Genomic DNA, 12,500 nt, shown 5'->3' with positions numbered 1-12,500 from the left:
TAAAATATGAAGTTGCGCAACGCTGCAAGAGCGTTGCGCGGTTCGTACGGGTCCATTCCACTAACGCGAGCTACTCCTACAATGCTGGCTTATCGTTTTAATTTGGTGTTTCCAATCAAGTGGCATTCTCAAATGATTGCAATGGCTTCACTTGTCCTAAAAACCTTTGCTCCTTTTTTCTTTATGCACGTTTTCCTGTGTTATTTAAGAAAATGCTTCGAATTCCAACTGGTCTGTTTTGCATTGTTTGCATCTGCTGTGATTATAGTGTTACTCTGTTCATACACTGGAACAACTAAGAAGCCGATTACATGAGCTGGGCTGGCTGGCTCGTTAAGCCGAGGTCCCGGCACATCTGAGAAAAACATCAAAAATCAGGTTTGCGATTACATGGAAAAATCTCAGCCCTGTTAGCCGAGATCCTGGCATTACGATGCCGGAATCCTGGCTAACCAGGCTGAGATTTTTCTATGTAATCTCCTTCACCGGGACAGGCCGGTTAGCCGGGCCAGCGATTTCTAACCACATTACTCCACTTTAGAGCAAAATGTCCCACGGAATAGTCGTTTTTTATGTCTAAATAAAAGATGTATAAAATCGGAGGTTGTAAAGTGCAGGTTAGGGTTGAAACCTTTACAAAAATGCTAACCTTAGGCTAACATTGTTTTTTAGGCCTAATGTTAGCATTAGTAAAGTTTTGTGTTGTTTCAGCTTTGGTGGCCCGGCTGACCAGGCTAGCCCTTCTCATGTAATCGGCCCCTAACACCTTGTTCAACTTTGGCGCAAGGACTGTGCTTTCATTTAAACGCTACTTGACCTATTTCGTTCAAATACGGAGTCACTTTTGATTCGCACACAATAACTGAACATATGCAGCATGGCATCTTGGAAGGCGCAAAGGCACAACGTTAAGTCTTACTATAAAATGGCGCCTACCATCGAGAGAAATACATTTGCAAGTATCTTCCAATTCACTGGAGTAGTTCCTGGTGGATAAAATATTCTTCTCACTTTTGACATTCATGGCAAACTCTTTTTTTTTTAGCATGAGTACCTCGGCAAAGTGATGAAATTGCCGTTTTATTGTGACAACAATTTCGATTACATCACCTCTCGTTCTCAGGGCCTACCGGAAAGCATGACTCGCCAAAAAAGAACCGGAAGAGGGATTGATATTCCCACGGCGTGGAGGCTGTCGGTGCACGTTGTGGACTGATCGGCGTACTATTACAAGTTGAGAAAGTAAATATTTTTGAGCAAGAGCCGATACAACGTAGATTTGATTTAGTAATGTACTATATTTCGGCTGGCCATTAACCAGCCCTCCCCAGGTACAATGACAGTTTACATTCTATCAAGAGAAAATGAGGAGACAAAGAGGGAGGCTCAGGGCGTTAGCCGGGATATGTCATGTCCACGAAAGTTATTTTCAGACGAGCGGAAGTCTGTCTTCCGAGACGTCCGCACACAGTCTTACCTCGCTATCAGGTTTTTAGTAAAAACAGAAAATGAAGGCGCACGTGAAAGGTTGACGAATATTCATATCCATTCAAACATCAGATCGATGTTGTCCTGCATGCGGACGCCTCGGAAGACAGACTTCCGCTAGTAAAAAGACTTCTGCTCGTCTAAAAATAACTTTCGTGGACATGACATATCCCAAGGGCTGGACCGGGAGCTTCCCTCTCTGTCCCCTCATTTTCTCTTGATTCTATGTACATATATATAGAAAACGGATGTTGACGTAATACTGGAAAATATGCTAAAAGAGTAACGGAAAATAAGAGAAGAGACTGTAAACTATAAGCTGATATCTAAAATGTTTCTTAACATACCTTTCCGATAACGACCTATGATCCATTACTTCCTTCCATCTTCAAAGTAATAAAAAAACTCTACAATCTATTTTTTTTGTCTGATCGCTGCAGAAACGCTTTCCTTCATCTACCTGTTGTGGCTTTCAGACTCTGCCCTTCGAGACCTTCTGGTAACAGCTAAATTGTCCCCTAATGTAACGCATTCTAATTCTGCACGTGCTTCCGGTTCTTTTCGAGGCAAAAACTGCGCTACCTGTCCTTACATTTTCCATGGACTAACCAACTACACATTCTTCTCTACCGGCAAAACACGCTCCATTAATTCCAACATAACTTGCGAAACTAAAGACCTTATCTACAGGCTGTACATGATGCGATGTAACCGATGTAATCTAACAGTACATTGGAGGCCTTTTCAATAGAGTGTTTTCACTCACGTGACCAGTAAACTTGTTTTTCCACCGAAACAAAAGAAAACATTTGCATGTTAATAGGCTCAATCATGGCTCGAAACTAACTTTTTAGCTCACTAGCCTAGTGGCTCTTATCAAGTCTGATTTCACTAGCCAAATCTAAATCTGCACTAGCGCAGTTTCATTCATTTGTAAAAGCTATCACGAAAAAAAAATCCACATTTGCAAACACGACTCGCTTTTAGTAAATATTCTCATATTCTCAAATCCATCCTCGCAACGGTGGCGCAAATAGGGAGCTTAAGCACGCTCGTTTTTGAGACGCGGACGGCGACCGGAAGAGAACAATTCGCGCGCTAGGACAGTGGTGTCTCCACATTTTTATACTAATCATCTCTAATGGAGAAAAGATACTTGGCAATGTAAATGTGGTTGTAAATTTTTCACAGAACATCAAATTGCAAAACATATTCCACTGAACGATCATTAAAAAATCTTTATTTTTGGGCGTTCATTTGGACGAAAAATCCGACAAAAACTTTTCCAGCGTAAAATTTATTGAAACAAACAAAATACTTGTTATTAGAGGCAAACAAAAAAAAACCCCTTCCTATTTCAATTGTGTGCGTACAAACAAGAAACACAATCCATGTCACTGACACCATATATGCAATGAAATAAATTTCAGTATCACAGTTCAGGATCAAACGCTTTTCTGAAGAACCTTGTCCGTGAATAATGAAGCACGAATTAGACAACAAGCTTTCTTTCAAATAATTTTTCACTGTCACATTTCCACTTATTTTTTTTTTACCTGAAGACTGTGCAGAGTTGAGTACAAAATAAATGTAAACAGCCAGACAACTGAGATGCGACTTCAGTAAACACAGATGCATTCAAAGCGTTAGATTCCTTCAATTTCTGTTAAACCCATCATGACAGAATTTGCCATTCGGTTTCAGTGTTGTACATAACACCACAGTTAGTAACATATTAGAAACAAACCTCACTTTGATCCGACGGCGAAAGATGCAATTGTTGTCGAAGTCCACTCTTTGTCACCTTTAAGATTCCAGATATTCATTTGTCACCACTTGTGTTGTTTATCGAATTGACGTTCCATTCTTGAGCTCCATAAGGGCATATTTTGTTTAAAGATCAAATAAAACACCATTCGCGTTACATCGGCTTCGCCGCCATTGCATGCTTGTACTGTGTCCACTGGATAAAATCTACCTAAATAAATTTACGCATTTCTACTACCCCCTGAAACCTACCAAAGATACGCGCAGAAGATTGTAAGCACAAAGACAATACTTAGCAGGGGAGTGACAGGGAAGACCCTATTGCGCAACTTTTCCAATTTCCGATACAGGAAAAAAACGGAAAAATGCCCCTGAGTTTTCAACCGGATTGCCATATGGCAATCCAGTAATAAATGCTTCATTGGCCTCTAGTTGAGTTGTGTTTATCTAGCTATCTGACGTCCAAATGGTGCTTGACTTCTGAAGTAGGAATTAGGTCGACACTAGAGGTCTTTAAGAAGGATCGATTTAGAAAACGTATTAAGAATAAAAAGTAACGACTCTATCCGACGTTTCGGAGTCAGACATGACCCCATTATCAAGGTTAAACTGTACTGGAAAATTCGCAATTTAAATATAACGGGCCTTAGGTCAAAACAAAGACATGCATAAATGGCAATTAAGCGATAGTTGACACTAAGATATTTACAATTTTTGCTAGAATACAAAAGGCGAAGGTCAAACAAAAACTTTAGCACGAATGGAATCTGACTGCTTATTTAGTGATGGTTGACGCTCGCGTATCAAAAGCATCTCGTGAACGAGACAGTCAAATTTCGATTTGCATTTCTTTAGGATCGTAAAATGTGCTTTAAGTTCAGGTTTGTCCAGATCGTGTTTCGTCTTCATGTGTCGACCAACCGAAGATGATAGGGATTTGTAAATGAACAAAAGTGGTGTTGCGAAATGGAAATCAACAATTTGTTTGATCTTAAGCTTAAGAAACGTTCTTTCTTCTCAAAGTTGTTTTGGTTAAAATTTAAAAGAAACTAGCTCCTCATAGCGAGAGTTTTCAAGTCAAACACACAATACTTCACATATTATTAACTCAGTCACGGAAGTAATACTAACGCCACCACTAATTGAAAAGAGACAAAAGAAAAATGACTTTTCACCATGAGTTCGTCCTGAATTGTTATTTTGGCAGTTATTGCTTACTGCCAAATTAAGCTATTAACAAGGCAGTTTGCAGATACAATTGAAGTGCCGTGGTAAAATATTTCGCAAAAGCTATCAAAAATGGGTCAAAAGGCATAGAATATAACAACTCATGAAGCTGGCTGGGTCGTACGGGTGTTATTAGTTTATTTCACTGATTAAAAGACGCCTGGCGAGGCAAGATTAAATCAGTGTAGTCTCCTTGGTTGTATGACAGCCTTGTCAATCATTATTTCGCTATTTAAATATTTTGTGTGAACTCAAATGAATATTAAATTTTCGACGGACAAGCCCGAGGCTTCGAATGAGCACAGTTTTCTTGGTTCCAGTTAAAAGTCATACCAGGTATGCCTAACCTTTCCCTTGGTGACAGTGAAAACACACCGTAGGCTTAAAATAAGGGGTTATAGCCAACTTGGGAACTACAGCAGCTTAGAGCATAGACTTCAGGCCCAATATTGTAGAAAAGCCTTAGAAGCCTCATTTTACATCTCCCTCCGACATAGCTTTTAGTCTTTATAAAAGTTACTCCAACTGAGCCTCAGTGTGTTCTATGCTGCTCCTGAAACTGATGGAAGATTTCATACCACATGTCAAAGTACATTCTGTTGTTTCTGTTGTATTCGAAAGGAACTATCTGACAAACTTTACTAAGTTTGTATATATAAAAAAAAATATTTACAAACATTGCAGAGAATAATAAAAATTCAAATGAAGTAACTATTGTTAAAACTAGTGTAAAATTTCATATGCCACATGTCAAAGCACATTCTGTTGTTTCTGTTGTATTCGAAACAAACTTTCTTTCTTTCTGTCACCTAGGCGTAACGCTTGCTAGCAATTTATCTTGGAAACCGCATATTTTTAATGTTTATGAGAGAGCTTGCAAGAGAGCGGATAAAGTTAAAGGGTATAAGGCTCTATAAATCTCTCGTTCACCCTGTAATGGAGCATGCAGATGTGGCTTGGAATGAATACACTGAAAACGAATGTGAAATCCTCGAACATGTGCCACGCGAGGCTGCGAAAATTGCTATCGGGGCTATTAAAGGAACTAGTAAGCATCGCCTTGCGCTCGGAAGAAATGAGGTCGAGAAGGCCTGTTTATAAAGTGGTACTTTATTACAAGATTGTAAACAACCTTTGCCCTAACTATCCACTTAAAAATAAGCTCGGGTTTTGCACTATGGCTTAACAGTAGTGTTAGCCCTTATTTGATTTTTTTATTAATGTTTCCTGAAGGAAAACATGCAGAGATTAGTAAAAACTGTTGTGTAATCGTTTTTTGGTTGGAAAAAAAATCCTGGCACAAACTTCCTCGGGAAAGCCCCTGAATACTTCTTGTTTTTCTAGAAATATCACACGATATGTGCAAACAAGTGCCGTTCTTTAAGAATTTCTCAAAAGAAGTCGGAAATGAGTGAGTAATACTAATAGCGGAGCTCCATACGCATAGGAACCCATGAGTTGCATTTCTTATGGTAATCTTGGCCAGCGGTATTACTCGTGCAGGTGGGCGCGTACGCACGACGACGAAGTAGCCCAATAATAAATATTAGTATAATTACATAGGTTATTATTGAAAATTCTCTGCGCTGATTGGTTGCCGTTGAGGTGATTATTAGGCCATAATCGCCTTGTCGAGTGGTGCATAGGAGGATATGTCGTTGAGTAGTTAGGCATGCATTGATGTACCAGTTTCTGTCTATGACAACTGTGGCTGATCCTTTGTATGCTGATTTAATGATGATGCCGTTACGTTTCCTGTTTGTTTTGAGGGCATCTCGTTCGCGTTCGGTCAAATTTTCACATACGATCGAGGCGTGATGTTGATAATGTCATTTTCTATAGACTTAACTGATTAGAGTGTAATTGTGAAGTGCTAGTTTTGTACCCCATATGAACCATGTGAGCTTTAGCCCTACTAATGGAAATGGGCCCACACAAGGACAGAGAAAAACTCTGAACAGGGTGGGAATTGAACCCACGACCGCTGCTCTACCGACTGAGCTACAAGGTCAGACGGGAACAGGCTGTTTTCTATAGAAAAGCAGGTTATTTTCTATAGACGAGTACACGCTCTTTAGTGCATCAATATGGGTAATCAGGGCAAGATGGAGAGAAATTCAAAGGTTTGTGTGGAGTTCAAAACGATGAAAAGTATTCATGCTATGCAATTTTGTTCTTTTTTATTTCCCAAAACAGAAGATATGTGCTCAAAGGTGCGGCAGAAAAAAGTTGGAGAGGCTATTGTAAGAATTACTTTACTAAACAAAGTTTCTGCCATCCCGTAATTCCAAAGGCAGAAAATTACAGAGAATGTATGGAGGCAAAAAAACAATATTTAGGAATTCAAAAAAATAGATACCAAGTCCAGTTAATCTCAGTTGTGAACTTGAACTTATTTCTTTGGTTTATGAAAGCCAAAGTCTAAAAAGTAGTCATGTACAGTTTATTTGCTTTTTAATTTCCATGCAAAACCTTTGAATTTCCCGCCATGTGGCCCTGATGATGTGGTCCATGATGCGCTCAAGAGCGTGAACTGGTCTATTGCGTCTAAAATGTAGGGCGAGAGCTGATTTTCTGTTGGGAGGAGTCCTCGAGGTGCTTTTGAGACGGAAAGGATTGAGGTTAGTTTAAGGAGAGTTGCCATGGAAATATTCAAGGAGTCGCGTCATGACATCATCATAAAATCAGCAGACAGAAACTGATACATCAATGAATGCCTAGTCATCGACACATCCTCCTATAGACCACTCGATAACGACATAACCGCCGCAGATAGCATAAAAAAACTCGTCCTCAGTGTCTAACGCTAAGAGAGAGTGTATTGAAAAATTAAAAATTAAAGCAGCCAAATGGCACAGCTTGGGAAAGCAGTCATTCAAGGGCACTCAACGAGAAAATTAAGCCAATAGCCTTTGAGAGACATTTCTATGCTTATTGTAATGTAATGTAGAGAGAATGTCTAAAGAGATGTTTTTATCACCAAGAAGAATTTGATCTGTTTGGATATCTGAGCCGAAAATTGAAGTGTCCGAAAATCTCGGAATGATATTTCATTCATTTCAGAAACTGCTAGCTGAACTTTACCTTCTAAGAACTTCCCCGCAGAGCATTTACTAATCCGAAATTGCCAGGTGACCTTTTTAAGTGCCATAAATTGCAAAATTGAAAAAAAAAAAATCCCTTCCAAAAACTAAAACGTAAGAGACTATACTTTGCCCTAGTTGTGAACTTTTTAGGTGGTGTTTTAGAAAAGAAATCTATAGCTGTTTAGCAACAAAGAACCGAAATTCTAAGAACAGTTTGACTCTTCCGAACACATATTTCACTGAAGATTATCGCTGGGTGTCCCTGGTCATTGGTCGTTGGTTGAATTATTGTCGGCCTTAAATTTTGAACAGAAATTCCTTGTTTCACGTATAATAATTCATCATTCATCATTCATCACGTGAGGGCGTGCGTTCGTTGTAGCTTAGAGATATGATTCTCTCCGATTTTGCACATTTTGAATATTTACTGCCAGTAGGAGGCAATAAAGATGTTATTTTACAGCCCAGCAGAAACGTTTGGTAAATTAGACAAAATTTCAACATCGCCATGGTTTTCTCATTCCTTTGCAGTTCCCTGCTGATAAATTAAAATGCTTGGGGATTTAAGTGCTTATTGAAGTACAGTCAAGAATGGAAACCATTGCGCATCTTGCAGCTATCATATTTTGGATGTGTAGTTTGTGGAGTAAGTAAAAGACCTTTTTATTTGTTAAGATTGAGTCAAGAAATGGAAATGTTATAGAAGAGGAATAAATAAACAACGGGCCCAAGTATCAGGGCTGTGCGATATTCTGTACTTGAGTTATTCGGCAAAATTTATTACTCAAATTTGTAGAGTTTAGTGTGGAGGCGCCATGTTGGTGTACTGCTGAAGTACACCAAATGTAGTTAATTAATGAAGTTTGAAGGGACCAAGGACGGACAAGCCCTGGATGACATTTCACATCGGGAGAAAAACGTTTATGCCCTGAGCGGTATTTGAACCCACGTCCCCATGACTACCGGTTGGGTGTGATCACCACTACACTATGAGAGCAACCATGCTGATTGCATGGCCAATCTAGATAGCGAATGGGATTTTTGGGTGGTTATCCCACGACAACTAGATGACACTGGATCGACAGGAACGACGATTCACAGGCGGACGGAAGAGAAGAAGAGGAAGAAGAAGAAGAGGGTCTCTCGACCCAACAGCGCATCTCTGCTGCCCAGGAGGATCACAAACGGATTCACAGTCCAAACCTTGGCGAAATGTATTCTTGGGTTGCACGTCACGCAAGTGAAAACGTAAATCGCTTATCATTTAAGAAATTGAGTCAAGAAATGGAAATGTTATAGAAGAGGAATAAATAAACAACGGGTCCAAGTCTCAGGGCTGTGCGATATTCTGTACTTGAGTTATTCGGCGAAATTTATCACTCAAATTTGTAGAGTTTAGTGTTGAGGCGCCATGTTGGTGTACTGCTGAGGTACACCAACATGGCGGCCGGAAATCTGTAGAAACATCTGGAATTTAGTTTGGCTGTCTTTAACACTTTCTGCTGCATGTCACATAACACACTAAGCAGCAGAGAAGAGAAAAGAAGACTCTGTCATTCGCAGAAACATTCTTTGATTTGCCGCTCATCCAAAGAAATGGATCGGTCAGTCTTCTTGTCTTTACAAGTGCAGCTCAGGAATATGCATAATAAAACAATTATTGGATTCGGTTTTCACATGATAGCGATAATTACCAAGGCTCAGTTTGTGTTATCTGCTTCAGCCTTTGGCTTCGGCAGATAACACAAACTTTGGCCTTGATAATTATCCCTATCAATCTCAACCTCATGCACCAATTGTTAATCATTAGAGAGGTTAATCATTACGTTTGCGCCAAACGGCAAACGTCGGAGTGAAATAAGGGTTTTGCCAAAAATGGAATAAGCCTGCTTGCTATTGGCTCATTTCTGTCCTGTTAGCTGCAGATGTTAAGCAGGTTCTCAAAGGAACGAGAAAAGTTAAAATGAGAGAATTTTCACGTTTTTATGATAAGCAGGAAACTGCCGTTCCCCGTTTGCCGTTGGCCGTAAACGTCATGCTTAACCTCTCTATTACTATTTTTATTTTTATAATGATAATCATAATAATTTTTTGATAAGTCTTTAGTTCAAATGATCTCATGAATTATAGAAATAAACACTTTTTATACACCAGGGGTATAACGGATAATATTTTCTATAAATTTGTAATTTTCTGTAAGGTCCAATTGGGATTGGTTACAATTTTTATTTTGTTGTACAATATTGTAAGTCAAAAACTTAAGTATTCTTATCATTCTTATTCTTATTATTACACATGTTATTTACAAATAAGGATTTTATAGTTCTCAAAATGTCCTCCAAATTTAGAACATACAATACATCACTAAACTCTAATATTTTCGAACAGTATGCGCGAAAACTTCGATTTTTTATTTTATGATCCGTACAGAGAAAGTTTTTTATTAAGAAGGTTCGCGGAAAAATGTATGTGTTTCAATTGCACTGATTTGGTCATTAAAATCCTTGTTCAGAAATCAGAAGTCTACGGTAACAGCACACACCAGGGCAACTCCTTAGCATCTGGCTAGAAATATTCTTCTTACTTTTTCCTCCGGCCGCGCGTCAACCAGTCGATGAGAGCTAGTCTCTTGCTTTATTATTCGCTGAGAAACATTCACTATGGAGGACAATTGCGATTAATTGTATTGGTCTTATCTATTAATTAAGTAGAATCGAGTAAAGCTGTGATCAGCGAATGCTGAGAACGAAACTGCAATATAAGCTAAAATTGAATTCATTGAATTTTTCTTGTTTAATTCGAATGCAGTACTGTTGCTGATAATACTTTAAAAAGTAGTACTAACTGGAGTGCCACGTTACCTAGTTTTGGAGTAGTTTTCATATACATTGAGTTTGAACACGTTTTATTTCTAGGGAGCTTGATAACAATGGAATAACTCAACTCCCAGAAAATGTTTTCTCAGGACTCACACGTCTATCTTGGCTGTAAGTATATTGCCCCAAGTAAACTTTTAAGATATGACACAGCTTTGGGCCTGCACACTCCTAAGAGAATTGTCCACTGTCATCCATTTTTCCTTTGATTTGATGGCTCTGAGTCAATTGCGCGGGATCCATGAAGGTCATTTGGGTTTAATGATGGGATCCTAATGTATTTCGAAAAAGCATTCGATTTCCATCTACCTATGGCTCTAATCTGCCCATCAGACAACCCCTTTTCTGCTGCACGTGAGGCTGCACCAATGCGGAAGCTATGACCTTTGTATTTGTCTGGGTCCAAATGGCAAACCTTCAGGGCAGTGAAAAGCTGATCATCGAAAAATTGTCTGGGGACAGAAATGCCGTCCAATCTCCTAAAGACTGGGCCCTCACTACAGCCTCTCAGTTGTAAATAGCTCAAAAAATGTTGGACTGGACAAAAATTAGGTTGACGAGAGACAGTTAGAGAAAAAGGTCGTTGATTATGACTGTTTAAACTGTAAAAATTGAACCTTGATGCAAACGACCTTGTTATTCTTATCCAACAAACTAGAAATTTGATTTAACTGAATATTATTCCCTGCATTATTGGCTGTAATTTCGCCAATTCTCGAAAAAGTGGAAAAAGCGAACAAGCACATTGCCTTAAATAAGCTTTTATCATAAAGAGAAAGAGACATGGAGTCGACTGCTTGGAATATGCTATGTAAAATAGGTAATGTGATTGGTAAACGGCAGTCTAAACGGAAATTGATCTTTCCATATCCTTTCAGCATTTGCACAATAAAAAACACTTTCGTGGGATCTGCAAAAGCAGACAATTTTTGACTATATCCTAGAGCAGATACATATGTATTGACAGTAGAACAAGCATACCGTTTTTTGTATAAATAGGCAATAAAGAGCGCCAAGTTTGCAGAAGAAATAAGCATTGTAGTCGGCAGACGGAGTGAAAAATTATCTAGAAATTGGTGAAAAAGCTTCCATGCCCTCTTATAAGTGGGGATCTATGATGGTTTCAAGCTGGATTTAACTAAAGTAGACACTATAACCGCCAGTTCTACGGTAGGAGATGCGGGGGGATCTCCGTGGGCGACTGAGCCATGGTAGGTGGTGCTGATTGGAAAAATTTCTCGAGCTGCAAACGAGATAAGGAATCGGCTAGACAATTCTTGGACCCCGGCACAAGTTTTGCTTTAAACAAAATATTATGTTTCAAACAGATCAACACCAACTTTCGAACAAAAATCATGAGCTGTTTATCTCTATAAGATTGCTTGTTTATGACATGTACTAAGGACTCATTATCAGTGAAAAACAATATACACCGATTCCTCATTTCGTCTCCCCATAAAGATAAACTTCGGACAACGGGGTAAAATTCTAAAAAGGCGATATTGAATGATGTCCATTCAACTGGCCAGGCCCCATAGCACCACTTGCTACTGAAAACAGCACCAAAACCTAAAGCCCCTGAGGCATCCGTATATAGGTTTAAATACATAGAATTACACCATCGGTCCTCAAGGAAAATGGATTTTCCATTAAAATTGGCAAGAAAATCCCCCCATACCTTTAAGTTTGCTTTCGCTTTCCTCTTCAGACGAATGTAATGGAAAGGGGATTTGATGCCCATTGTAACGTCTATCAGTCTGCGAAGAAATGCACGCCCGGGGACAATAAAAGAACAAGCAAAATTTAAAAGCCCAACTAAAGACTGGATCTCTTTCAAAGTAACCTTTTTTCTCCTCATGAAATCTTCAATTATTTGGTTACATTTGTTAAGTTTATCTTCAGGTAATCTAGCCTCAGAATTGATAGCATCTAATTCAATTCCAACAAATGACAAAACTGTGCTGGGTCCTAATGTTTTTTTCTGGTAGTATGGGAACCCCCAGATAATGACACAAATCCACAAACAATGTCATCTGTCGTTGACATAAATCATAAG

At 39.0% G+C, this 12,500-nt stretch overlaps 1 protein-coding gene and 1 long non-coding RNA gene across 2 annotated transcripts in view; one reads left to right on the top strand and one right to left on the bottom strand.

Moving 5' to 3' along the window:
* The window catches only part of LOC138036163 (uncharacterized), a 7,605-nt gene extending 6,487 nt beyond the window's left edge, over window positions 1-1,118 (bottom strand). Inside the window, exons 1-2 of the mRNA XM_068882515.1 lie at window positions 1,111-1,118; window positions 937-986 (exon numbers count right to left, since the gene is read on the bottom strand). Coding sequence (XP_068738616.1) covers window positions 937-939 — 3 coding nt within the window. The 5' untranslated portion in view covers window positions 940-986; window positions 1,111-1,118. The remainder of the gene's footprint in view (window positions 1-936; window positions 987-1,110) is intronic.
* A 3,649-nt stretch (window positions 1,119-4,767) lies between these two features.
* The window catches only part of LOC138036162 (uncharacterized), a 16,001-nt gene continuing 8,268 nt past the window's right edge, over window positions 4,768-12,500 (top strand). Inside the window, exons 1-3 of the long non-coding RNA XR_011129812.1 lie at window positions 4,768-4,818; window positions 8,100-8,214; window positions 10,484-10,555. This is a non-coding gene — a long non-coding RNA (uncharacterized lncRNA). The remainder of the gene's footprint in view (window positions 4,819-8,099; window positions 8,215-10,483; window positions 10,556-12,500) is intronic.

Source organism: Montipora capricornis, unplaced genomic scaffold, assembly GCF_036669925.1.
Source record: "Montipora capricornis isolate CH-2021 unplaced genomic scaffold, ASM3666992v2 scaffold_463, whole genome shotgun sequence".
Classification (NCBI taxonomy): domain Eukaryota; kingdom Metazoa; phylum Cnidaria; class Anthozoa; order Scleractinia; family Acroporidae; genus Montipora; species Montipora capricornis.
Note: the sequence above shows the minus strand (reverse complement) of the source record. Positions and strands in the feature narration are given on the sequence as shown.